General features: G+C 37.7%; 1 protein-coding gene across 2 annotated transcripts; it reads right to left on the bottom strand.

Annotated features, from left to right (window-relative positions):
* Positions 1–406: 406 nt before the first annotated feature.
* SCG3 (secretogranin III) lies at positions 407–27,456 on the bottom strand. Of its 2 annotated transcripts, none has more exons than XM_027467221.3 (12): positions 27,237–27,456; positions 26,505–26,557; positions 25,867–25,912; positions 25,544–25,759; positions 24,345–24,487; positions 23,061–23,222; positions 22,570–22,747; positions 20,577–20,693; positions 8,038–8,121; positions 7,262–7,390; positions 5,411–5,479; positions 407–973 (listed from the first exon to the last, which is right to left on the bottom strand). In XM_027467221.3, the coding sequence occupies exons 1-12, from the start codon at positions 27,319–27,321 to the stop codon at positions 855–857; spliced, it is 1,401 nt and encodes a 466-aa protein (XP_027323022.2). In that variant the 5' UTR covers positions 27,322–27,456; the 3' UTR covers positions 407–854. The 2 variants fall into 2 exon arrangements, with proteins under 2 accessions (XP_027323022.2, XP_027323020.2); XM_027467219.3 differs by having other exon boundaries at positions 5,399–5,479; positions 27,237–27,455.
* Between the last annotated feature and the right edge of the window lie 287 nt (positions 27,457–27,743).

Raw genomic sequence — 27,743 nt, 5'->3', positions numbered from 1 at the left:
TTCTGAAAAACAGGACCCATGTTCCTAAAGTATCTCCAGTTGAAAACTCTCCTTTTCCTGCAAAATGGCTTTAATTATTTCTTTTTTCCCTAAGCAAGTAATGGCTATTTACACTTGTTATCAGGCTACTCAGATAAGGGATTCAACTAATGCATGCACAATCATAAAATGGTGTACCAAAGAACATTTATACATGCTGAATGAAGCCACAATAGGGAGAATACAGCTCTTTAATATGAAAGGCGGCAGTTGTAGTGTTAAAGATATGTTGGTTAGCTAATGACACTATGCTTCAAGTAATAGAATACTACATAAAGAAACAGAAAAAGGGTAAAGGAAAAAATGATATTAGGATTTAAAACAAGGTTTCTGGATGTAAAATAATACTAATGAAAACTTTAATAGGTAAATTATTTTCAAATATTTTATTTAGAGAACTATGAACTATTTTCTAATAATGCCCTTTACATAGTTGCATCTATAGAAAGCTAGTGGAGTGAGAGCAAAAAGGTGTATCATTAAAAGACCTGTCCATCAGAAACCATTTTTTTATCTACAAAAGTAAACCAAACACAAAAAATAAATCAAAGAGAACATTACATAATTATTTACCCTGTCAAATTGAAATTCAGTGTCAGAATTTGGAGTTTAGGTTTGATTTGTGAGTGCAGGAAAATACAGTATGCAGTCTGTGCACGAAGCACTACAGTTCCTCTTCTCTGTCTAGAAAGTTATCAGTACAATGTAAACAGAGCATTTCTAATGATATCCTCAAAATAACAGATCATAAGTCATTGAGCTGGGAGGAGGGGAAGCTATACTAGTTTTCTACGTGTTTGGCAGCCATCAGCTTTTTACAGGCTGCCATATATGCGTTTAATTACATCTGCCTCTTCTTTGTCCAGGATGCCCTTGTCCACATACGCATCAGCTTGCTGATCAATGAAATCTCTCAGCTTTGAAAGATCATAATCTGAAAAATAAGAATTCATTTACACAGTGAGTCATTGCTATTGTATTGCTTCACTTAAGAAGTAATGCCATTGCTTGGTTTACCAATAAATGCATTTTATCCAACAAAAGAGAGTTCACTATAAATGCGACTTGTAAAAAAAAAAAAAAAAGAAAAAAAAAAAGAAAAAGAAAAACACCTACACAATGTCTTCTTACACCTCTTGGTTCTTTTGCTATTCAAGAGTACAAGAGTAGTCATCTCTTGTGCTTGATTGCTTGCTGGTAAGTGCTAAATTAAGAATATTTGCAACGTCCTAGTCTGCATGGAAAAGCTATTTTTAAAACCCTAATATTTTCACAATTGTCATGGATTCAAAGAAAAGTATTAAACTGACTGTTTCCTATAAAAATCCCAATAAAACTTGCACTTATTACAGACACCTGCAGTAAAAATTGACTTTTTAGAAAACTCAAGAAAGCAAATTTCTGCAAGTAAATGGACATGATATAATTATTTACCTTCATACAGAACATAGTATCCTGACTTGAGAAATACTGCAGAGTAGTCTTTATGACAGTGTTACTCTCAAAGTAGTCTTTGACAGTCTTTGTATGTCAATCTGCAATACAGTGCAGACAGATCCTTTCTCATTTTCTCATAGATGGTTGCATCTATGCAGCATGATTCATAGTACATGTATATGCATTAAACAACATTTTCCTATGATAAAAAACATCACTATTTCCCATGAAGAGAATTCTGCTTTAAAGCAATCTTTCAGGTAACTTAAAAATGTAACCTACATATATCGTGTAGTTTTAACTCTGCCTAGCACAGATCCAGTATATTCCCACATAAACACATCAATGTTTCAGTTACATAAATATATAAAGCTGCATAAAATATAAAGCTTAATTTGTTAGAATCACAAGTTAGTTGTCGGGAGAACATCAATGTCTTAAGGTTTCATACTAGGTTAAATTAAGTAGTATCTCTCATAAAAACAGATTCATCCTGAAAATTTCAGAAGTGACTTATTCCATGGACAGAACCTCCAAGTGGTATTAATACTAACTTTGTAATGTAGTCCAATGTATACCACCATACATAAATGGAAGGACTTTCTTTCAAACTGCACATTGTTAACAAAACAGAAAATATTTTTTCTGTCTTTTTACAGCTAAGTGACCAAAACCAGATAGAAGTAGATAGACATTAAAGATGCAAATTAATGCTTGTGATCTTTTCTATAACAGTATAAAGTAATCTAAAGTGACTAATACAGAAAACAGATATTTAAAACACCCTACTGCTGCAGGGATGTCCTGTCCATATCTGAGTTAATTTTGCCATTTGCTGTACTGAAGCTAGGACTTCATTTCCAGTCTGTTATTGGGATTGCTTGAGAGAATATAACCAGTTTGTCTCTTCATCCTATCTCAGTAATAGGGAATTAAATAGCCATTTAGTAATAAGGGTTTGAGATTTGACTCATGTTGACAAAATGAGAGTCTCCAGTGAAAGATTCCATGGAACGGAAATAGATGGAACAATAAATACTAAATTAATATAATATAATATCCACATTAACCACATTCAAATTCCTAGGTTTATTTTTTTAAAAATAGGATAGTATTTACAACTCTCTGATCATTACAGAATCACAGAATCACAGAATTTCTAGGTTGGAAGAGACCTCAAGATCATCGAGTCCAACCTCTGACCTAACACTAACAGTCCCCACTAAACCATATCCCTAAGTTCTACATCTAAACGTCACATGGAGATGTGATGGTTTAATTTCTAAACAAATACATTCTACATGAGATTATAACCATTAAGATATTATCCAATTCTGGCTAATTTGTATATCTCATGGCAGTATAATTCTTTTTTTTTTCCTAGAACTTAGTAATGGTCTGTTAATTTCTAATGCTTATTTACAACCTATTATTTTGCTCAAGGAATTAGAAAAATCAGTTTCAATTTATATTCACCACAGTAGCTGCAGCATTACACTAAGCTGTGAAATGGCTATAGTAAATGAAGTGAGGTCTTGTTTGCATATTCAAATCCTGCCATTTGCTATTGCATCCTACAATTAATCACAGAATTGATTTTTGTTCCTTAATGGCTACCGTCAGCATCATGAAACTACAAACTGCCTAAGTATTCTGTGAAAAATTCAAACGTGCTATTTGCATGTATTAGTTAAATGACTCACAGTTGTGTTCTGCGGACACTAAAAAGTAATAGAATACACAGCAGCCTACACCTAGCAGTGGGAGAGATGTTTATTTACACAGGAGAGGAGCTTGTCATAAAAGAGCATTGATTTCAGAGATGAAGCCAGGTCTGGGAGATCAAGCCAGCCAGAGGAACAGACCTCTGTTCTTCCTGTATACGCAAAACAAATTCTGGACACAAAAGCCAGTAAGGCCAAAATCTAGGCCTTTACATGTTTCTCTCTAAATCATCCAGACCACTGAAGATTACTTGCCTCCTAAAAAGGCAATTTATATTTTTAAACTGTGAAACTGCAAATGAACACTTGCAAGGTCATTAGTCATTCAATGAAAACTAACTTCCAGTGAAATTCATCCAAAGTTAAAGACCTACAAACATTTCCTGAAGCAAACCTAAACCTCTTCATGTATACCCTGTGAATAAACAATCCATGAATAAGGGTAGAGAAGACTGGTCATTTTAATACATGAATTACTTTGTGAATCGTTTTTCTGCTAGCTCCCAGGTACTAGCTGGAAGTAGAGAAATAATTGATGAGCACATAAATGACACCTAATCGTGTACTGAAGAAACACAACACAATGCATTCACTGCTAGATAACCTTACTCTGACTGTACTTCCTTTATCATCATCCCAGGAGAACCGAATTAGCATTTTATAAAAATAAAAAGTAAGGAAAAGGTACAATAACAATAATGTATCAGAAGAGTAAGAACTGTATTCTAGTTTTGTTATAACTTATGCCGACTTTAAGGCCCACTTCCATTGCCAGAGGACAGATATTTTAGTGTAAATGAAAATCCATCTACACAGAAAGACATGCATTCAGTAGTAGCACAGTGGATCCATTTTCTGGGAGTAGTAACATCCGTACATCTTAATGCATTCCCAGGCAGATAAAATGCTATTGATCTGTAGTCACAGCCATTTGCAGGCTGCAGTAGTGCAAGAAGAAATGTTACTATGAAGACAAGTGAGGGGCTGCCCTGTCAGTGCGTGTGATACAGAGAAATAATCACTTGTGACTGAGATATAGTGATTATAATGAGTACACCAATAAATAGAAACGTTTATTAGAAGTGTCAGGAAAACACTTGAGCAAATGTGTATGCCTGCTGCTAACTGCAGTTGTTGCCATTGAGAGGAAACAGTTTTCAGATCGGAAAAATAACCGTAGGCTTGAAAAAAAAAAGTCCTTCCCATTGCAGAGTTTCTGTATAGGAAAATTAATGTGTTGGGCTGCAGACATGCACTTGTCTCTGAAATGTAATTCATATATGCTTCAGCTCACAGAGAGGGTGGTTAGATTACCCAGGGCTAATCTTATCTCAGATCCCCTTCTGCTTGGCTGGTGCATGAAGGACTCTTCTCACCAGGCTCCACTAATACCCCAGGGATGGATCCCTTGGCTAGGAACCTTCATTTAAAGAGCAGCTGACAGATGAAGCCCCACCAATAGCAGAGAGAAGGGATAGGAAGCTGGTTTTACATTAAGATCTTGAAGGAAAACATGACATGGATAAATAAAGATCTGTGAAAAATAAGCTAGAAGTCCTGCTGCTGTTAGATTCCTCCCTCCAGCTCTCATGTAGTCCTGCCTCCAAGGAAGAGTCGAATAGTGGAGCAGCTGGTGAGCATACCCTGTGTATCTCCTTCTGTCACTGCTCCCCTTCTACATAGCTTTATATGTGAGAGACACAACACATTAGAGTAGTTTGGGCTGTAATCTAATATATTACAGTGCTGGTCACATAGGTAGACAAATCCAGGCATCTAAAAAGATGTTTACCATGTGTGTAAAATCATAATTAAAAGGTATGTTGAACTAACAAATGAAGCACTTGACAAAATTGACTTACTTGACAAAATCTGGTGACAGGCAGACCACCATGACTATCTGGACAGCACATGACTAACTTCTAACTGGTTAGTCGCCATGTGTTTCATGGCCAATGGCTGTTTGAGACAGTTTATATGACTTTGCCTTAGTTTGCTATTTTCATACATTGATTTAACTTTTACATGGCCTGTATTATTTAACTCTAACATCACCTATTACCACTATAATACAGACAAGCGCGGTTTCATACTATTATTTTTTAGCCTGTAACATAATGTTAAGTTATGGAATATAAATTACATGCTTTGTAATCTATATGGTAACTATCCCAATGACCAGGCCTTTTACTTCATACCTTCTTTGTTACCTTGTTTGTTGTGTTTTTTTAGCCATTCTATGTTCTTCCTGATTGCTTCCAAATATGCCTCAGTTTTCCCTAGAGTAAAGGATGAGAGAGTACATATATCAATGATTGATGCAGCTTGTTTAACTGAGCAAAGGAAGATAAAAACTATTATTAGTTTCTGTTTAAAAGCCGAGTCCTGTCAACCTTAGTCAGTCAAAATTCCCACAGATGGCTAGCAGGTTTTATCTGTACAAGATTACTCATCCACAAAGTTAGAATCATGTTTTTTTGGTGTTTTTTTGGGGGGATTTGTGTACATAATTTTTGGTGGCATCCACAACTACTGTGTATGTGAATTGAAGCCAACCTGTAGCTTTTTGATCATAAGAACTGTTCAGCAAAGCTGAAGCTGTTCAGATGGCAGGAAATTACTTAATTAACACTGAAAACATTGACTATCTGCTCATGTACAAAATGTCAGAAATGCTTATTCATCAGTACTAACAGCATATAGCAAATATAAGATTGTGAATATTTTGAGAAGATGAGCTGAAATATAGCTACTTATACTTACTGAGAAAAGGAAAGCATTAAAAATACCATTATATGTCCTTTATATAGCTGAAATTTTGAAGTGATGGCTATTTTTGGACCAGAAAGCACACAGGACAGAATTAGTTCCAGGATTACCTAATAAAGCCCCTAGGGAAATATTCCAGATAATGGATTCTGAATTCTTAAATTGTCTAGAGCTTTATTGATGTGATGTTCTTATATTTGTCAGGAAAGAAAAAACAACACTTATATTTGTCAGGAAAGAAAAAACAACAACAACAACAAAAAGCACACTAGCGTGATTTTCTTGTAGAAGGCTTATACTTTAGTAAGCAGATACTGTATCAGATATACTGTAAATTTTGAGCTGAGACTGCAAAGCTAGCTTTATAGTAAGCTATTCTATGAGAGAGCAATGAATATTTTATGAGACAACTAAACACTGAACATTTTTTTGGAAGTTAAAGTAAAATAACCTGAACCAAGTCGAACAGAAAAATCTTCAACAGACAAGGGAAACGTTATTTATTACACCCTATAGGTACTGAGACGATTTTTCTTTACTGTGAAATTGAACAACCCTCCTGAGCTATTTTTATCTTCTGTACTTAAAAAGTCTCTATTGGAAAAAATATCTTCTCCTATCTGTGACTGGCTAATAGTTTGTCTGTGTACACTGGCCACAGGACTGAACCAGGTGACCAATAAACTACAATCTGTAGCCTTGATCACTGCAATTCATTATTGAACATCTTGCAGTGAAAACGTGCATACAAAAACGGACTAGATTAAAGCAGCATCAGTGCAAAGCAGATTGTATGCCTATTTTTTTTTAAACAAATAACTACAAAACATAGATGTTTATGCTGGTTATTTAGCAATAAGAAGCCCCCAAAAGGTTTCTGTCCTAACATGCATACTACTTTGCAAGTTTAGAATTCATTACCTGATAAATATTCTCTCTCTATATCTCTTCTTAAGGAAGTTCACCAAGTCTGGACAATAAAATGATGATGAAGAAGGTTTTTGAATACAGGAGCAAGAACTTACTCTGGAGGTATATCTAGACTACTACATAACCCTTCATTACTGTGAAGGGTTATGGCCTTACTCAGCATGGGCTATGGTTTCTGTATGCTTAAAGGTAAGCAAATAATTAAATAAACTTCTGAATCAGACAATTGTGTGTTGACTCCTAGTAACTATATAAAATTAATATATTTATGCTAGCACAATGGAAAAACAAGACCAAAGATAGTAAAGGATTCTAATCACTCAAGGCATACATGTGTAGCAAAAACAAGGGCTATTTTGTACCTCTGGGCTCTTCACTGTTTCCTGCTGCATTTTGTTCTTCATTTTTTGTGGAGTCCTTTGAGATTTCATATTCCTTTTCCATTTTAGCTGCTTCTTCCTTTGTACTGTCTGCTTCTTCACTACTCTTGTCTAAGGAAATAATAATAAGAGCAATTTTGTATCCTGTGTTCCAAAAGCACTTCTAAATTATGTCAGTATGATCTCTAAAAAGTAAAACATTTTGACTGATGACTGAGGAACAAACTCATTGGAGACTGTATCAAAGTGGTTTCTAAAGGTCATCTCTACCCCAGACCCCTGGAAACAGGAATATCTGTTTCTACTCTTACAAACAGTAGCTGCATACAGGTAATTAAAATACAATAATATGCAGTTTATAAGTGTACTTCTGTTTGTGCAGAAAAAAAAGGGGGTGGGGGGATAGGAAATTTGCCATTCACCATATCCAAAGTTGACAAGGTGATTTTTTAACCTAAACCTTAAAAAGCATTCAAATGGCTTGATGTTGTATATGAGTAACATTTGCACTGCTCTGAAAAGGACAGTCAAGTGAATATGCTTCTCAAATACTGGCCAATTAAGTAAAAACTCATCTCTTCTTGTACATTTAGACATGCAAGCTTTGGCTACAGACCCTTGAGGGACCAATATCTTTAGCTAGCAGTCCCTCTTCTAATACATTTCTATTACAATTCTAATACAATTAACCTGCTTTAACTGGATAAAAAAATATTATTAAATATGGATTTCCAGGTAAGATAATATAGAATAAGTACCTGCTGGTAGCTTTGTTTTGGTTTTAGTGGAAGGATTCTCAAGCTTCTTCTTTGTCTGCACAGCTATCATTGTATCTAGGTTTTCTAGAAATCAAGGCAAAACAAAACCAAACTGTAGTTATTCTTCAACAGCTATGATACAGAATCTATACTATATTCTCCACAACACCAGTTTGAGTGGTGAGTGGAATTCTAAAAGAACTGTCTTCATCCTTGTCTCTGAAGAATGAATGCAGAGTCAACACTAAATCTTGATCAATCTTAAGTGAGAGAAAAATACTAAGTCATGGTAATAGCAGTACCAAATAGGGCCAATAAGCACAGATAGAGTAAAAGTAGTGAGTGTGGATAGAGTGAGGATATAGGTTCTAATTATTTAAATTGTATAAGTCACAAAATATAGATAACAGTATCTGTAGCAATTTACTCTGGTGAAAACAATGGAAGGGTTTAACATGACTATGAAATATGTACTTCATCCTGGTAGAACAATATTCTCACAAACTGCTTATCTGTCTGTATTTTGTACAGTTTCACTGGAAAAGAAATGCAAAAAAAAATGTATTAAATGATATTTAGATGAAATATATACTTAAACTGAATTAATTAAAACAAATATTTTTTAATTTGCTGAGGTCAAGCATCTATCTAAAAATGCAGTAGACAGCAGTGGCAATGTATACAGCTCTCCAAGTCTAGCAAATGATTTTCTATGCAAATTTTAGGGTTGAACTCTTATCTCATTTAAAACTAAAAGCAATCTTTTCATCAAGATGGATTTTTCAGATACAGTAATTGTATCTCTATGTGCGAAAAAAGTCCTTCTTTTGCTACAACGCTTAATAGATATCCACAAATACATCGTACAATTTTCTTAGTCATGTTATGGATATGGTGCAGAATTTTCTTCTGTTTTATTGTTGTTTGTTTGTTTGTTTTTTATTTAAAAGTTTGGTTAAACATGGATCCAAAATTTGATAGATGTCAACTAGTTGGTTGTATATTTTTGCAAGACTTGGTTTTGAATTGTCAATGCTCCCTTTATATAAGCAGCTGAAATACTCAGTATCAAATGTGATAACTGTGGCAGAATAGATAATGTAAGGGTAGTAAATACTTTAGATAATGTCTTACATGTTAGGCCAACATTTTATCCATCAGCTAGAAAGCAAATTTTTCAATCAGACAGATGCTCAGCACTAAAACTTAAAGATTAGTTTTTCAGCAAGCACACTTCTCTTCATGGCAGATCACCATAAGCAATTCTGCCTGCCATCTGATGAGAAACAACATAATCCTGTCTGCCTGGATCATCTATATTTCCTTATTTACATAAAACTGAAATGTAAGCAGTTTTTATCGGTAGCCTGTTTGACTGCAATCTGTCAATTCTCCATCACATTAGTTTTTCTTTCTTTTTTTTTTTTTTTTGGGGGGGGGGTATCGGGGTAGAACTATTTTCATTTATCTTATCAACTTATCAACTTATCATTTTAATTTGATTCTTGACCTTGTCCTATGCCCTAAGCAGGTCTGGGCTGGGTTACAAACTGGATCAGACACACTGATGAAGAGAAGAAACGAGCTAGTATTATAGTGGTGGTATTGACGCCTCACTTATCACTTGATCCAGAGCTTATTGAAAAGACTGTAAACATTCCTTTCAGCTGAGCTTAAGATTCTATTATTTATCCTGAATCAGTACCATACTAGCACTCTGGCAGGAATATAAGGATTTCTCTGTTGCAAGAGGCACAGTTTTTTGGATAAGATTACACAACTAAGAACTCTGTGCTTCATTAAAAACATCTTAATGAAAACAGAGTATTAATCTGGTGTTAACCATGTAAATATATTCACTTAAAACCCTTCGTAAATTCAAGTGAATACATTATTCTCCCTCACTAATTCATGCAAATGCAAAAACGTCACTGATTTTAGTCTTTATCCCAGCAAAATCTATTAAATCAGGCTTAATTTTCAGTGTAAAATAGTATGTTAAAATACATAGGAGTATTCAAATGCTTAAAATGCCACACATATGTAAGTGCATTGATTCTTAAGTGCCTTTCATGCTCTGTCCCCAAAGAGTTTAAGAGTTGATATACCCACACCCAGCAGGTACTACTGAAGGCAATAGGATTTGTGCTCCTCTGTTATTTGGTTACTTCTACAAATCAGAAATTCTAGTTTCTGAGTCTTTTGATTTGGCTAACAATATTGGTTTAGTTCAGTATAGGAGTACTAATATATACTACTACTTTGCCAAGCGCAGTAACATGGCAGTATGCGTTGTTCTCCAGCCACATGAATTGAACAGCTACATCTGCATATGAAGTATAATAGTATAGCAATATTGGCCACTAATGGTCCAAGCTTTGTTACCAAATCCAAACCAAGTATAATAACAGCTATACTCTATTTTCAAAGTCTTATTTCAACAGTAAAGATATGGACAAGTTTATATGAAAGGCCTTTTAATAAGGACTACATTTTACAGGAGAACTACTGAAGCTATCCTGATGGCTGGATGGCACATCAACGTGAATCTCAAGATTTCATAAGCAGCTGTATTTTCATTGTGACAGAGAAGTGTTAGCAATGTAAGCTTGTTCATGTTTATGGGGATCATCTGGTGCACCTACGTATATAATAAAGAGAATTTTACAAGAGAATCCCAACTCTTCCTGAAGAGGATTTATACCTTTTTTTCTTTCCCCCTTCAGAATTAATGCCTTTAACAGCTGATATTGTTTCAAAACATGTTTGTACTTGTCAAATGTGGCTAGGCCATGGCTGAGCAATGTTTGCTCTGAGTTACACTAATGGAGTGAGTCATCTCCTGAACTGAGATGTGCCCAGCCAGCAGCTAAGCAGCTGAATGTAGGATTTGGAGGTCTAACAAGAATTGATTACTTTTCTGGTATCATTTCCCTAGCAACATAATTTTTACAGAGTAAAAGTTCAGAAAGATAATGACCTTTCCACAGAGCTGGCCACTTATTTGAAATAGCACTAATCAAAACAACAGAACAATAACTACCGAGCTAATGGAAGTGACCCACGTTGGTAAAAGAGGTCACCCCTCTGGCGGCTGGCTTTCTGAGGAGCAGTATAATCTAATCATCAGAACCAGACACCAAGAGTCAGAAGATCTGGGTTCTGCCTTGCCTCACTTTCTAACTTCCTCTTTGATCTCAAATGACTCACTGAAGCATTCATTTTTCAAGAAGGCTCCTATTTTGGGTAGGCATTCAGAAGCCCTCGTCCCAATTTCTACAGGCACTGCATGCGAGATCCTGTTGACTGCATCTGAAAATGCAAATTCCCAGCACTTATGAAACTGAAGTTTTTCAAGTTGGGTATCCAAAAATCTGAAGGACATAAAAGCAGAAAATACTTATCTTTACTCTGTGAGAATGTACTGTGGTTACACCCTTTAAATCTGTGGAAAAAGATATTATGTGAAAAAAAAAATACAAATTAAATTACTTTGTTCTTATTATAGAGGCAGAAACTAAAATACTAGTTTCTAAGTATTACCATTTGAGTATTTAATGGAATTGGTAATGGAACCCTGACAAGGACCCTTCTCCACAGATAGATTCATGGTGTTTTCTGGACTCTTGGAAATTGTCCTGCAAAGACTTTTTTATCTGCATAATTGTATTGTGCCCAGGAGGCAGTTACACATTCTATCCTTGTCAAATTGACTGATGCTGAGATTTCACATCATTAAACTTCTGCAGAAAGGCCTGCTAGAAAGGCTGTTTATTAAGGGAGAAAAAAAAGGATGATCACGGTAGCCAAAATCAATCTTAAGCATAGCTAAAAAATGAGTTTACTTTATGAGTTCACGCACTACAGCAGCTTCAGATGGATAGCTTTTTGCTGATGACTGCTAGTAATTCTCCCAGGGTTCTTCTGTCTCCTGCAGTAGAAGATCCTAGAGAATTTGCAAAGCCTTTTTTCATCTGTGACAAAACCCAGGACATATCAGTGTTCGTTTGTGACTATTCTGTCAGGAATAGCACACCTGCCTAATTCTTTGGGGAAATTGTCCTTTTAGCTTACGTGAGGGAACAAGAACTATCAATATCCCGTTGATTTTCGCCAACGTAGAGAAAAGCAGACTTTGACCCTTAGTTACCTCCTATCTCAATCTTTCTCATTGCTAGTCAGAAATATGAGAAGCTGCTGTTCTGGGTGAGGCCCGTGGTTCATCTGATCAGTATATTTTCTTCAGCTGTGACCAGCGACGGATGCTTTAGAGGACATTCAGGTCACATAATAATAGTGAATCTAAGAAAATGGCTCTGCTGTAACTTGAAATCTAGTAGAATCAAATGAGGAAAAAGCTCCAGATACAGCATTTCAGTTATCAAAGGTGACAGTGAGGTATGAGTGAGAGGTAGCTATAGAGAATATATAATCCTAGCAGGTGTCAGTGAGGTATTTCTGGTAGAATCATGGAAATCTTAATGCTAGTGTACCAAATACTGATGTCACATTTTGAATGTGATGACCCCTGATTAAGAAAAAATTATTAAACTGAAGGAAATCTGTCAGGATGATAAGAGAAATGAGGAGTGTATTTATCAGAAAAGAGCAAAGCTTGTCTTGTTAGCCTGACAAAATGAAGGCTGATAGAAGATAAAATTGCCCTCCATAAACATGGAAAGGGGTAAACATCGAAGTGGGAAATGAGGTGTTCAGTGTGGATGATAATGTTGACACAAAAGCAAATGGTATCAAATAGCCCTGACTAAATTTAATGAGAATAAGGTTTCTGAGCATCAGAGAAGTAGACTCTCAGATGACCCAACCCAAATGAATTTACAGCAAATGGGAACAAAAATCACAATTCTTTTGAAAGGAAACCCAACCAAATCATAAATGGGTTCTTTCTACAATGTCATCTGACTCACTTGTCCTGTATATTCCTTTATTAATTATGGTCTTTGTCAGTTTAAATAATCCTTTTAAGCTACACCCATAAGTCATATAAAATGCTAGAAAAAGCACGTAAATAAAATACTATGATGGCTCCTTAAAGAATTGCTAAGAAACACAGAAAAGGTAAAAATGTTCATACATTGAACCTTACAAATTTGCCTTGCAAATCTCCCGTTCCTTTCCAACTTACTGCCTTACCTGTCAAGATATGGCATTTTCATTTTGAATCTCCCCATTTGACTGATTTATCATGATGTTGTTGTCTGAAGTCTAATGCTGCCCTGAGAAACGATGTGTCAGGTGACAAACCCCAGGTAGTGGCATCACTCGTAAATGGGTTGCAGGAAGATGGTCAGATTTGAAATAAAACAGCAGCAGTATCACTTGGCAATCAGATGAAAGGCAATTGAAAAAATAAAACACAATCAGGTAGGTATGTTTTGAGGTGAGCAAAGCTCTGGCCAAGTCTCCTTAATTGACTTTATTTAACTCCCTGCCTCTCAGTCTGTTTCTCAGATTTAACCTTTCAGTATTCCAGAGGCATTTCCTTTGTATTACTTCGGGTCTCCTAGAGCTGTGTGGCACACTCCTTTCCTAATACCTTTCCCATCCTGAGGTTGCCACAAAGCCTATGCACACACTTTTTAGTATTTTGATAAAATGCACTTTCTAAGCATAAAAAGGTTTGGGATTAAAGCAGCATGCAGACGCCTCTACTGCAGGAGTGGGATGGAGTTTAGTTTTGAAAGTTTAGTGACACCCTCTTCACCTGACACCCACATCATCATCTCAAATCGTAGCTTATGATCTACATGTAAGTGCTCAGCTGTCATCAGAGAGGTACTAAATTAGGAAAGTATTTTTATAAATGTATATATTAAATACAGTGAGAAAAAAAAGGAAAGTGTTGCCCTCTTTTCTTTAGAAGCACAAACCATTTGGTAGGATGCAAGACCTAGATTTTCAGGATTTGGGCAATATCCTTATTTGTCAACAGAGACACCACCAGGAAACAGAGATTTCTCACAAACTATCCAGTTGGAAAGCATAGAGGAAGCAGTGAAGGGAAATGGAAGAAGAAGCAAAATATTGGAAAGAACTAGCTGCAAATTTAAAGGTTAGATAGTAATTAAGCAAAGGAATTAACTGTAATATATTCTTTTTGGTTTACAGACCTCTACAAATGATTTGATAGCCATGCAAAGTGGAGGGAGAAACAAACAATAATACTAAAACTACTGAATCTCCCTCAGAAAGGTAGCTGAAAAAATTAGATCCTATGGATAGTGGAAATACTATGTCGTCACCCTTAAGTGATGCCCATAATGACTCACAGTAGTGAGTGGTGGTTCTCCTTTTTAATTACTCTGGGGTTAGTAGAATTTTGATATCATCACTACCCATTTTTTTTTCTATGCAGTAAGAGTATGAATGGGGGTAAATAGAAGATGATCAAAATGGTGAGGGCAGAAAAACATTCATGTGTTTGTGCAAACACAGAGTGCCATGTGACAGAAATAGATGAGGCATTGGATGAAGCTACTGAAAGAAAAGCTTTAAGCTGAAACAGGGTCTGTGGTCAGCACACTTGCTAGACTTGCTAGACCTTGGCACACTCTTTCCACATTCTTTCATCTCACAGCCATGCAAATTCATCTTGTATTTAACTGTTCACATACACCTCACATCATCACTGCTGCTCCTCAATATTTGGCCCACTGCCCTAATCTGAGGTGCTCCTGATTTCTACTGTTCAGATGTATGAGAGCCCTTGATTTTCTTAAGAACAGTGTAGTTTCTCAAAGCAGTGTACTGCCATCTGTGTCACCTTAGTTCATCAGATACAAAGCAAATCTCAGGAAAAATAGAGCTGCCTAAAATTAAATAACTCCCACTGGTAGCTGTGTGCATCAGTCATATGATAAAGTCATACTGGAGAAGGAAAATCACCAAAGGGAAATTCAGATAGATTTGATTAAAGAATTTGATTATAATTGATTAAAGATTTTAATGCTGATGAAGAAAATCTACGGTATAAACAAAGAGGTCTTTGAGAAAAATGACATTAAAAAAGAAAAAGAAAGTATGCCTGAATGGTTTCCTATATGAAATAGTCAGTGCACTTCACCTTTCAGCTCAAAATGAAGGAAAGAACAAAAATTTCTTATAGTGCTGTCTATATACCACTTGCAGCCTCTGGCACTGGATTAGCCACACCTTCCATGACCCCTTTTGAAATCACACAGTCTGTATCAGGCAGCATTTGCTTTTGGAGACAGTGAGTAGGGGAGAGATGATGCCACTCGGTGCTGTGATCTGCTCTTTGCCTCATACTCTTGACTCAGTGCCTGTTCTTGCGTATCTAAACAAATATCAGGATCAGACCTTTGGCCTGGAGCATCTGTGCTGATGAGAACTTTAGGGATTAGTCACAGTATTCGAATGAATCCTCCTGTCTCCTAGGAAAAGGCCAGATTGTGTCTACTATGCACTGGCCTACGCCGGAGAAATTGCAGCGCTCTGCCTTCATCAGAGGTGGAGCTGTGAAGGGCACCAAGCAAGAATGTGAGAGACCGAACAGCTAGTCCATATTCCTTAGCAGAGAGGGGCAGAGTAAAAGCAGCACAGGGGACTCAGCACCTCTTCTGCTTCCCCTAGAATTTTGTCATGCAGCCTCAGTCTGGCTCAACTCCTACAATTCTATGATCCTGTGATCCTGTGTGAAAGAGAATACGAAAATAAAACAATGCCCCAACAGTAACATTCAGAAAAGGACCAAAGTAATGACTGTGTATACCTAGGCGGTAGCTCACCAAGAAACCATCTCCCTTGAGCTAGTACGTCCTGCAGTTCGTAGTCGCCTTTTGAATTGCCCATGGAAACAAACGACAAGGGGGTAGGAGAGGTAAATAGAGACATCTGTTCGTGTCCATTTCTAACCAACACAATCTCCTACTCAGCCGCGGGGGAGAGAGTGGATTCTGACAGTGAGTCAGAGCCAAAGGGAGGCGGATGAGAGGTGGCTTTGGTTTGGTCTAGGGAAGGAGGCGGCTGTGACTCAAACACTGCATACTGATGAGCTGGAGCAATCTCTCTATTTTCCCTCCTAATTTAAGGGGGCTTTGCTCCCAAACCACTCTGCTGAGGGCCGTGTGTTGTACACTGGCTACACTAAGCTAAAGGCTCTCCTACAAGGAGGTGAAAAGTGGGATCCCCCTCAGAGAGAACAAATCTCCAGAATGCTTAAACTTAATTTTCTTCCCACTCCTTTGCCTTTCTCTTCAACAATATCGTTCAGTTGTGGAAGACACAGAAGCTCTGATTTAGAAACTGAAAAAAAACTCGCCAACTTCAATCATAAGATGTAATAAAATATGCGTTATATACAGTATCAAGGTGAAACTTATACATAGATGTGAGAGAAAGAAGTACTGATGGCAAAATTTGGTGCTACGTGCACTAGTCAATAAATGAGAACACACAGGAATACAATGTTCACATAACTGATTTGCGTTTCTAGGGTAACAGTTCATGGGATAATACAACTTTCATTTGCTTGGGGTGGCAATGGATAACTTTGCTACAAACCTGCTCTTGTAAGCAGAGTACAGTAGCAGAATATAATCACTGTGCTGTGTAAAGAGAATTCAGAGTACCCACTGGTGCCTTTTAAGAATTTGTTTGTCATTTCTGAAAGCTCTGTTTTTGTTTTGGTCCACTAGTGTCTAATTACAAATATTTCCTCAAATAGTTCTAAAACTCACTTGTTATTTTGATCCTATTAGTGGGAGATGATTTACAAATTTATTTGAACAAACTGGCAGAAACCATTTGTTTCTGCTTCTAAGCTGACAACAATATTATTAACATCAGGGGATTACAAAATTAGTTTTCTTTATGCATTTGCTATAAACAGAGCTTTTACTAGGATGGTAGTGGACTGATATGCTTTCATTTTAAAATTAGCTAGAAAACAGTCTGACATGCAGGAAAACTCACTCAGCTCACAAAAAAACCTTCTTTGCTATGCAGTGTAGAAGAAGTGTTTCCTTAACACTTATCTGCCCTGTGATTGATGGTTCTGATAGAGAAGCTGTAAGAGTGAAGCTTTACCGTGCCACTACTCATCAGACAGAAAAGGAAAATGAAGGCAAGTGCAATATTAATCACAAAGTAATATTCAAACAGTGTAAGGATGTTTGCAATGCATTCCTTATTCTGCTCTGCTGATATCAAAGTGAGTTTTACCATGGCTCAAACAGCATTTCCTGTTCCCTGCAGGCACTCAGCACCATGAAGGATATAGTCCTTTTCAGTTCTGCATGGGAAATTCAGCATCAGCTACTTATGCAACAGAAACAGTATGACTGCCATGAATAATGAAATAATTTATGCTGAATCCGTCACAACTTCTTTGAAAGCTTCTCGCTGCTTTCTGCCGGTCATTATGTGGAGAGGTTCCAGCTCTTTCAGTCCACTCTGTCACTGCACCCTTGCCAACAGCAATCATTGTTTCAGTAACTGTCCTAATTCCCTCCCAGTACTCAACCTGTGCAGTGATAACAGCCTGTTCATCTAGCAGGCTGGGGAAAGCAAGCTCAGCTATTTGGGTAGCGTTTTCCGGATACTGAGAAGCAGCCCATAGGTGAATAAATTGATAGCACAGTTGGATCTAACTCACAAGCCACTTGTGTAGCTGTGGTCCCATGTCCTTTGACTGATTACCTTATGACTTCTGTACCACCATTTGTCCACTCTTTTCATTGCAAAAAGAGATTTTAAAGCAACTTTCAATCTTCAGAGGGCAGAAAGGCTTTCTAGAAGGATTTCTGAAAGCCTCTGAACAGTCTAGAAATGTATCATGGGGCTTTTATTCCACTGAAGAACTTGCCCCTAGTACATCAAAATACATCATCCATAGCTAAGAAAGTGATAGAAGATAGCAGCAGTCCGCCATCAGCAGGGAAATTATCAAATATGATGCTTTTTGACTGAATGCACATCTCGTATCGGTTTGTTACAGCCTCTCTTTAATGCTTCCAGAGCTGTACCTTCTGAACGCATGCTGTAAAAAGACAGGCAGTACTTTTACTGGATAAATTGCTTTTTTGCTTTCTGTGTTTTGTGTTAGAATTTTACTTAGCATATGAAAAGCTTTTAAATATATCTTACATAACACTGAATATCTGTATTAAAACATGAACTTCCTTTCCCTTGCATTTGTATGTGGATGCTTTTGTGTTTTTCTTGCACCACACTGCAGCTAGATCTTTTGTAACTTAAAGCTAAACCTAACAACACCATTCACTGCAGCAGCAAGATATTTTCCCCTGGAGTAGGATACAATGATGATGACATAATGCTGTGGTTTCCAAATCCCAAGCCAGCTGTTACTGGTATATGAATTCTAATTTACTGTCTCTGTGTGAGAGGCACAAAAGCTTGTGACTTGATTCAGTAAATGATTTATTATTTTGAATATATAATTCAGGGACATAGCTTATGCATGGCTTCACCCACAGAGTGATGAAAAGTAATTTAGGCAGTTTTCTACTGTAATAAAACAGAAAAAGGGTATAATTCCATTTGCCCAGACCCAGCAGGTAATTTCTGCCAAGTAGCATGGGATCTGCTCACTAATTCTGGATTGAAGGAACGATTAAAAGCTGCTTTTTTTTTTTTTTTTTTTATTATTTCTTCTCTCTGACAGATATTCATTCTAATTCCTTCATCCGCTGCAAATGAACACAGCAGTGCATCATTCCCATAGCCTAAACTGCATTGAGCGACACTGTACCTATTCACGTAGTACTGGGTATATTGTATTGTAACTTTTAGTTGAATAAGGGTGGCAATAAACCTGCTGCCATGGTTATGGATGCCGCAAGAAGCTAGCTTTCTCCTTTGTTTGCTGATCTTGAATATTTGAGAATATTAACTAAATAAATGAAGGTCAGTTTTACAGTCATTTCTCAACAGCAAGTCTAAAAAAAGAATACCACGGAAGCAATGAGAGACCTGTGAGAAAGCTTTCTCCACTACAGTAAGTTGCTTTGATGGAGTATAAAATCCACCTCTCCATAAATCGCTAATTTGCAAGGCAGAGTCTGGCTACATCGGTAGCCTTACTTTAAATCCAGACTAAATCAGACCTCTTAAATTCTTAACCTAATCCCTGCCTTCTGTACTGTGTCATCATAGCAATTTGTTTCCACAGTAACGGTATTTATTTATTCAAAGTAAAGCCAATGTGAATAAATGCCCTGAATTTTAGCAGGCAAAAATGCATCCCTAGTGTAACTCCATTATCTGAGCAGCGTTACGTCAGGGATGAATTTAACCTATTAAGTTTTGGCACAACACTATCAGTGAGGACAATATCTACGCAAGTCATGTTATCTTAATTTGTAGAATGACATTGAAATCACAGCATTTGTAAATAACTGTGTAATTATGTGAATCTTTCCTTAAACACACAGGCAGGCAGAGATCGTATCAAATATCCAAATCTTCCAAAATTCGAGGACTTCTCAATGAAAATCAAGGGACAATATTGGTCAGAGATATGCTGAATTCTTTAAAGGGGAGTTACAATCATGCACTGAATGTGAATCACGAGTCACTGGATTTTTTGCAGCCAAGTAATTGGTAATCGATCCATACAGGTTCAGTAGCATAACCATTCATATCAAACAAATCTACAGAAGTCATGAAAGATCATTGCCAGTCCTAACTCTGTGACAGGCTGATTTATTAAGCTGAGAAATTGCCCTGATGTAAACAAAAAATTATCAGGTTAGCCTAGAACAGAAATACTTTAGAAAAATAAAATTGCTGTAGAGAGCTTATACAGATGTACCCTTCTTCTGTAGCTCTGCTTGTTTAACTAGAAAGACTATCAACATTTACTATAAAACTTGCAAAAGACAGAAAGAGACGTTGGTAAGAAAACAAAATAAAGACAAACCAAGCCCAGCTGTTCCAAAATCCCTCTTCAGGAAATTATAACAATTTTACAAAGTCTAATTACATTAAAAAAAATGCAAAAAACATACAAATTTTAAAATTTTACAGATTCTAAAATGTAATCCAGGAAAGACAGCTTCAAAAGCTACTCCTGTGCCTACATGTAATGCTTTTCATAGATGGAGAGAGTTTTACTTGGTAAAACTTGGTCCATAGCACTATTCTAGCTATTTACAGATTACAGATTAGAGGTGTTGAAGTGTTATATTCCTTTTGGAAAATTCAGGCACCTGATCCACCTGAATGTAACTGAGTGAAATGCTAACCTTCCTCTGAAAAAACACCAATTAAAATCAATTGCATTTCACAAATGTGAATGTGGAATAAACCTCTAAATACATATCTGATAAATAACCTTTCCATCATTATGTGGAAATATTAAAGCAGTATGGATTTCAACATTGCTATAATGAATGATCAGTCATTTAGAAGTACAGCTTTAACATTTTGAATGAAGAAGTCTGAAACAAGACTCGTAAGAGCAAAGGAGATGACGATATAATTATTACTGTTGGTAGAGTAAGAACAGTACTATTGCAAAAAGTATGTACTCTCACCCAGATAGGAAACTCCTTCTTCTGGTGTGATTGTTCCATATTTAACCATCATCTTCACAAAATCAATCAGGGTTTTCATTATGGTTATCAAGGTCTCTTTCTCTTTCATCTCTGTCTCTGTGTGAGGGGATAAAGCAAAGGTAGTCAAAGACTTCAGCCAATTCAGAAAACTCAATTCTGCAAACTGTTTGCAGAAACTTCATGCATTAAAAAAAAAAACAAAAACACTACAAGGAAGGCTGTGCTAGATTACCAAACAGAAATCCTATTTATGTTCCCCTTTAAACTGCTCCTGCAGAGTACATCTGAATATACTTTAAACTTTGGGGTTTGTTTCTTCTTTACAGCTTTTTGTCTTGAAGATCTATGTTATAGAAATAAAATTGTATTAATTTCATTTTGTGGATAGGAAAGCACACTGAGATAAGTGACTTGACAAAGTTCAAAAAGCAGTGAGCACATATAGGCACAGTCTTCTACAATGTTTTTCTTTTATTTGTCAGTGAACTACTCAGTGGATTGATCTGGCTCTTTAACATGAAGATGGCTCAGAGACCCTTTGGATTTATTGGCAAGTGTCTCAAATGAGACTGTTAATAGGGCACAAGACCATGACTGAGGAACTGGGAAAAAAATATAATATTACATGGCCGGGAGGATCATGACTCCAGAATAGGACATAAACAATGATTTTTATGATAAAAATCCATGTTTCTTGTCCATATGTATTGCTGAATATCCTCATAAGCAGTGATTCTTAGCTTTCTTTTTTCACTGCATTTATCTGCTGAGCACTATTATCGCCATGTCTGCATTAGCAGCATGAAACTCTACCACCACAGAGTTACGCAGGCTCTTCCTGCATCCCTGGTTGTCACAGGACCCAACAGAGCCAGGTGCAGTCTCAGACAGGGACAGTCAAAAACATACTCCCAGCCTTGGCAGAGGGCCAGCCCCTTTGGAGAGCTACTGAACAGGTTTTAATATTGCTCTCTGCAATTTAACACACATCTGTAGAATGCAATTGAATCTCCTCTCCTCCACCATGATAAAAGTTGGCAGGTGAATGGGATAAAGCAGGAGACAAGCCAGAGATGTGCCTTGTGGGACCTGATTCTGTTTGCTTGATTACCTGTTAAACCCCATATGCTGTTTTGCTTTGTGAATAGAAAAAGGAGAAAGAATAGCATTGAAAACTACCAAGCGAAAATTAAAAGAACAAGAAGAATATGAGGTTTCTAGCCTGGATTTCAGCAAAACATGCCCTCAGGTTTTTCATTCTGGTTCTCCACTAAAGTATTTATGGGGACGGTTTGAGGAAAGATTAAGGCTCCTGCAGGACAAGGAATCTACAGAATAAATTATTGCTGACTGTGCTGAAGACATGCTGGCTGCAGAGAGTAAGAGTGGGTGTGTGGCAGAGCATGCTGACAAAAAGGCTGTGGCGAGGTGCCACAATCTTGCTTTCACTAATTGGAAGGCAATAATGTCTAGCACCGGAATAGGAAGAGACGTGCAGAGCTTTCACTGCAATAAACAGCAAACCTGTGGTTTGTGAAAAGGCTGGGAGGCTCTGACTCGTTTACTGGTAGCATCATTATGAGGATTCTACTGATTCTACTTGCTCGTATCTCTGTTGGCTTAGAAGAAAAGGACATTACAGGAAAGGCCTCTGGAGAAAACAATTTTCCAGTTTTTCATCATGCCCATCAACAATGCAAAGAATTCAGGATTTCTGAATCATGTGGCCCAAGATTGGATGGGCAACCAAGGTCACAGCTTTTGCAGTTCTGAGTGGCATTCTTCCCAACGTTTTGTCATATTCACAAAAAGAAAAAATAAAAAAAATGAGTTTATGCTATGCATCTTGGAGAACATTTTTAAAGCAATTAGGGGAGCTGTGGAGAATGGAGGGGAAAAGAGTTGGAGCAAACAAAGAGTATAATTTTCTACTTTTTCCCTAAACATTCCTGTACACCCAAAATAAGCTCACCTGAATTTAGACTTTTTAATAGTGCATAGAAGTTTGGAAAGTATTGGAGGTCTTCAAAATTATCTTCAGAAGGCAGTTCATTTCTTCTTTCCAAGATACTGGATGATGACCATGTGTTATCCACTGTGTCATCAATTTCCCCGTTACTGAAACTATCCTGATCAGTCTTGCTTGATGTCTCCACAAAAGACATAAAAATAGATAAATCAATGAGCACATTGCGTTTGGCGATAGAGATAATTGAGCAATAGTATCATCATCTCACACCAATATTTTCCTATCTACCAAGTGAAAACTAGACTGTTTTTTCAAAGTTATTTCAGTTTGGAATCTAGCTTAAAATTCAGCATAATACACTATTAATTTTTCTGTCTTATGGAATTACTTTTAGAACATCTTTAGTTTCCAGATTGAACTATTTATTCCCTAAAGTGAAACAGTCTACTTGTACTGTTTACAGAATGAGTCAAAATTATTAGCTAAGAAATTACCATTTTTTCCTGTTGCTTTTCCTTTGTATCACTGTCTGCTCTGCTTGGAGGGTAATCAAAATCTTCAGACTCCTTCTCACGATCCTTTGCTTCATTTGCAATTAGCTGTTGTAAAACCTCTGCCACTTCATCTTCTAGGGTATAGGCCTGGCTCTCTGTGATCTGTTAAAATATTTGTTCAGAGTACTTATAGAATACTGTGGTTTTCTTAAAATGAATGCCATTATGAAACCTGAACTTTTTAAATAGTTTGCTTCAAAGCTGAGCATAGATCAATTGGGTGTAATACATTCACTGTTTTGTGTGTGTGTATACATGGAGAGAGATAGACACATAAAAAACACATACAAACACACATCAAATATGTGTGCATACCCCCCCACCCCCATGTAGCCAATAGGAAAATATAACCCTGTAGGGCTTAACACAATGGGGTCCAGCTTGAAAGATGGAACAGCAAGTGCAGCGTAACTACAGATATATATATATATACACGCACACATTTTCTTTAACAACATACGTATCTATGAGCAACTACAACAGAATACAGTAATATAGGGAGGAAAAACGCCAATAGCTTTCTGCAGCATCTTCAAAATGTTTTTTCTCTGCTTCGTAACAGCTGTCACTTGAATGACAAGTGTACTATGCAGCTGTCCCCACACACCTCCTTTTGTAATCAGTGGGATTCAGCATGCAATAGCTGATTGCAAATTCTAGTGCAGAAAAGATAAGACTAGTGTACTAAAATATAAGGATTCCATATTGCAATATCTCAACCATTGAGATATCCAGAGAACAGAGTAAAACCCAATCTTGTTACAATTCAGCAACAATGAGAAATGTATCCTCAGCCAATCAGCATCATTATATATCCTCTGACCATCGTAATTAGCAGGTGGACCAGGAATGAGCTCAGACCTTTCTCCATAAACGTCCAAAATTAATTGATAATTGTAAAGAACTACTTGAGAATCAGAAGAGGAAAATTTAAAGGAAAAAATGAGGGCTTATATGGAGGAGCACAATCCACAAATGTTTTCTCCACATCAGGAACACTCTACAGTTTGGCATGTTTTGTTGCAAAGCTATCACAATAGCAATACTGTTGCAGACCTAAACTAATGTGCAGAAAGGAGTCAAGAAGCTTGCCTAGAGCCTGAATCTCATTAATTTTCTTTCAAGTCAGCATTATTCACTGGACACAGTGTTCATCCAAACTGTCTAAAAGAGCATTAAACCAACCCACAACACAGCTGAATGAAGTATTAACAAGATACTTACTAGCCCCAGACTTAGAAGTTTTGAAACGATCTTGTCAAACACTCCTCTATCATTTTCCTCATAGATTCGCGTAGCAATTTTTTGAACTATGTCTTCAGCAGTCAAAGGAGTGCCATCTAATTGATGAAGGCCATCTGGATCATCTAAAAGGATTACAGTTTAACTGTGTGCTAACTGTCCTAACTCATTTGGATTAGACATCTTGCAAAAATGTTTGCCTGTATCTTTTTCACTTCAGAACAAAGCTGTACTTTTAAATACAGGTTAGGAACATACTTTGATACACACTTTGCATGCATCAGTCACAATGAAACGTTCTTCATGTCTATTTTCTACAGATGAAAAATGTCTTTATAACAGGCTCTTTTCTAAGAGCAAGTACAAATGTCAGGAACATACTCTATTGCTCGTAGAAAAATTTGTAAGAATAAGAGAATATTGCTCACGTATCTGCTTATGTACCTCTTCCTGGTACTTGCCTTCATTGTATGGCTACTTAGAATAAAATATGTCATAACTAACAGCATATTATATTCTTGTTTGGATTTCATCAAATTAAGTTTTAATTATGTAATCTTTACTTATGTTAAATAATATCATTGTGACCACTGAGAATGTGAATATGATGAGTAAGCTTTGATCTGTGATCAGTATACTCTTATATAATTAAAAATATCCTGAGCTAAATGCTTCTTTCAACTCTCAGAGGACTCACTTAAACTACAAGTCAATTAACAACTCCCGTAGTAAAGGCAATTCTTTGTCTTTCAGTCACTTCTTTTCTTTTAGCTATGTGATAAGGAGAATCATCTAACAGGCATAACATTTGAAATAAATGTATGTGATTTATCTCTCTATAAAAGTACTTTTCCCTTTCAAACCAGAATAAATCACATTTTCGTTTAAAAATATGTCCCATTTTCTTCCATCAAATCTAAAGCTCTAAAAAACATGATGCAAATTACGGTTGGATGTTCCTTCTACAGAAGATGAGTGTAATAATCAACAGTAGTAATTCTTTTGTATTGTGTTTCAAAACCTAATTGCAATATGACAAGCTTCTACAACTGGAAATAACCAAAATTGCACTGCAGGAACAAATACAGCTCATGTTTAGTGATGAATGCAATATCCGTTATTACAATCAGTTTGCAAGAGAAGTCTAACCTAAGTGTTACTTAAAGGTGATTATAGAATACCTTGGAATTTATAATCCAGTCCACCTTTAGTAGAGTCATAGTCATCCACGACCCTGCGGTTCTTGGTAGAGTCTGCATCATCAATGGCCAATTGCTGTTCATACAAAGAGCTTCTAATTGATTCCCTTTCTTTTTCATTCCTCTCTCTTTCTGCTACTGACTTTAGCAGATTCAAGTCATCAGCAAAGGAATAATTCCTGAACTCTGGCTTATTTTCTGGAAAATATATCACACAACATATTTTTTTTTACCTCTTTGAATGCCATTATGAAAAAAAGAAAAAAACAACAACACACTATAAAACCAGGAAAGAAATGTTTTACCTGTGGGAACTATTTTCCTATTCTTGTCTGCCTCAGCTTCGGCAATCTGACATATGAAAATAAAATAAATTAAAACAACAACAACAACAAACAGAGGCAGAAGGAATAAATACACTAAAACATATGATCTCTTACTTCATTATTACCAGCAAAAGCCTTAATCCCTGATCTTTGTTCTTAGTGTGAAGTTTGCCTTAATAATTGGAACATGTTTAAACTCTTGTCACTTTTCATCATTACCACCACATTCTCTGATCAGAATCAGACATTACAAGAAGCTGTAATAGACCTTTCATATAAGGACAAATACCAGTGATGTTTCCCTTCTTCAGCCCAAGCTCTCACTGTACTCCCTCCCTTAGGATCGCAACACAAAGGGGTTCCATGCATGTCAGCTGCCAGAGCTGATGACCTGCTTTGGGGATCTTGGAGAGTAAAACCCTATAAAGAATTTATTTAAAATTATTGAAACTTTATTTTGTACCTAAAGTACATCCGTATTTGCTTTACTGATGAATCACTTTTTATGTCATTTGTTAAGCCATCAGGATATTCATGTATCTTGCATTTGAATGCTGAAAATATTATGAAAATACAAACCAAAAAAAAATCTAAAATATTTTTTTTATTTTACCTACCTGTTCCTCCAAAGGTCTTTCTACACTTAATTGTCTGTTGTGTATAGCTTTATCTAGAATTAAAAATATACACACACATATATTCAGTTACATGATGCACGTGACTCCAAAGAGGCAACACATTTCTTCTTAATTTGTAGTTTTGTCACATAAAACATGGTGCCTTAAATATGATGCTAACTGCAAGATTTTGTAAAAAAAAAAAAAATCAGTTTTCCTAGGAGAATGGGGATTTTAAATGTCAAACATTTAAACAAAGCACGATTACTTGGGGCAGAGGGAGAGGTTCTGTGACGGACATAACAGAAATACAGACCCTCAGTAACCCCTTTCTGACGAGAAAACTCACAGATGAATCGGGTGGAAAGCGCTGCAAGAGATTGACTGAAATAGCAATAATCGGATTGGCACAGCCCAGAGATTAAGAATCCGTGACACCAGAATCCCAGGGGAGACAGAGCGGGAGAGGCCCGGCGGTGCTGCAGGGTGGCTGCACACAGCCCGGCACCAGCCCAGCCCAGCGCCCCTCCCGGGGCCGGCGCTGCTGCCCCCACTTGCAGCCAGGCCCCGAACCCGCTGTCAGAGCGCACCTCCAGGCACCCCCCGCCTTGCGCCAGGAACAGCAGGTCTATGGGATCCGCCTGCCTGTAGCCAAGCAGAGGGAAAGTTGCGGCTCTTCTCCCCGCACCCGCTGCCGAGCACCCCCCGCAGCTGGGGGGCCGAGAGCCTCACCTTTGCCCCCGGGTTTCGGGAAGCCGTGCCCGCGGCTGGCCATCAGCGACAGCACCTGCACCACCACGGCCAGCTTGAGGAACATCCTGCTGCTGCTGCTGCTGCTGCTGCTCCTATTGCTGCTGCTGCTGCTGCTGCCCGGTGCTCGCGAAGGGCGAGCGCGGCTCGGGGCCGGGGCCGCTGCCGGGGGCTTCGCTGCCCGCCCCGCCAGGCCCCGCCCCTCGCCGCCAGGCCCCGCCCCCGGCCCCGCCCCCCGGGCGCTGTCCAGCGGCGCGGTGCTGAAGCGGCGGCGGCCGGGCGGAGCCGCCCCGGGACAGAGGGAGGGGCGCGGGAGGACCGCGGCCGGCCGCGCATGCGCATTCCGCAGCGCCCCCTGGGCAGCGCGGGGCGCCCCGCGGCCTGGCCGGGCCGCCCTGAGGCGTGAGGGCGGCCCCGGGGGGCCGGGGGGTGGCAGGGGGAGCGCGCTCAGGACTGCAGGGTCTGCTGCCTGGCTGGGAGCTGAACAAC

This window comes from Anas platyrhynchos, chromosome 11 (assembly GCF_047663525.1).
Source record: "Anas platyrhynchos isolate ZD024472 breed Pekin duck chromosome 11, IASCAAS_PekinDuck_T2T, whole genome shotgun sequence".
In the NCBI taxonomy this organism is placed as follows: Eukaryota; Metazoa; Chordata; class Aves; order Anseriformes; family Anatidae; genus Anas; species Anas platyrhynchos.
Note: the sequence above shows the minus strand (reverse complement) of the source record. Positions and strands in the feature narration are given on the sequence as shown.

Coding starts and splice junctions, on each gene's coding strand:
- SCG3 (XM_027467219.3), bottom strand. CDS start 27,321: ATGTTCCTCAAGCTGGCCGTGGTGGTGCAGGTGCTGTCGCTGATGGCC. Junction 25,913..26,504: donor AAAGACCTTTGGAGGAACAG/GTAGGTAAAATA, acceptor TTCATATGTCAG/ATTGCCGAAGCTGAGGCAGA. Junction 24,488..25,543: donor ACTGGATTATAAATTCCAAG/GTATTCTATAAT, acceptor TAATCCTTTTAG/ATGATCCAGATGGCCTTCAT.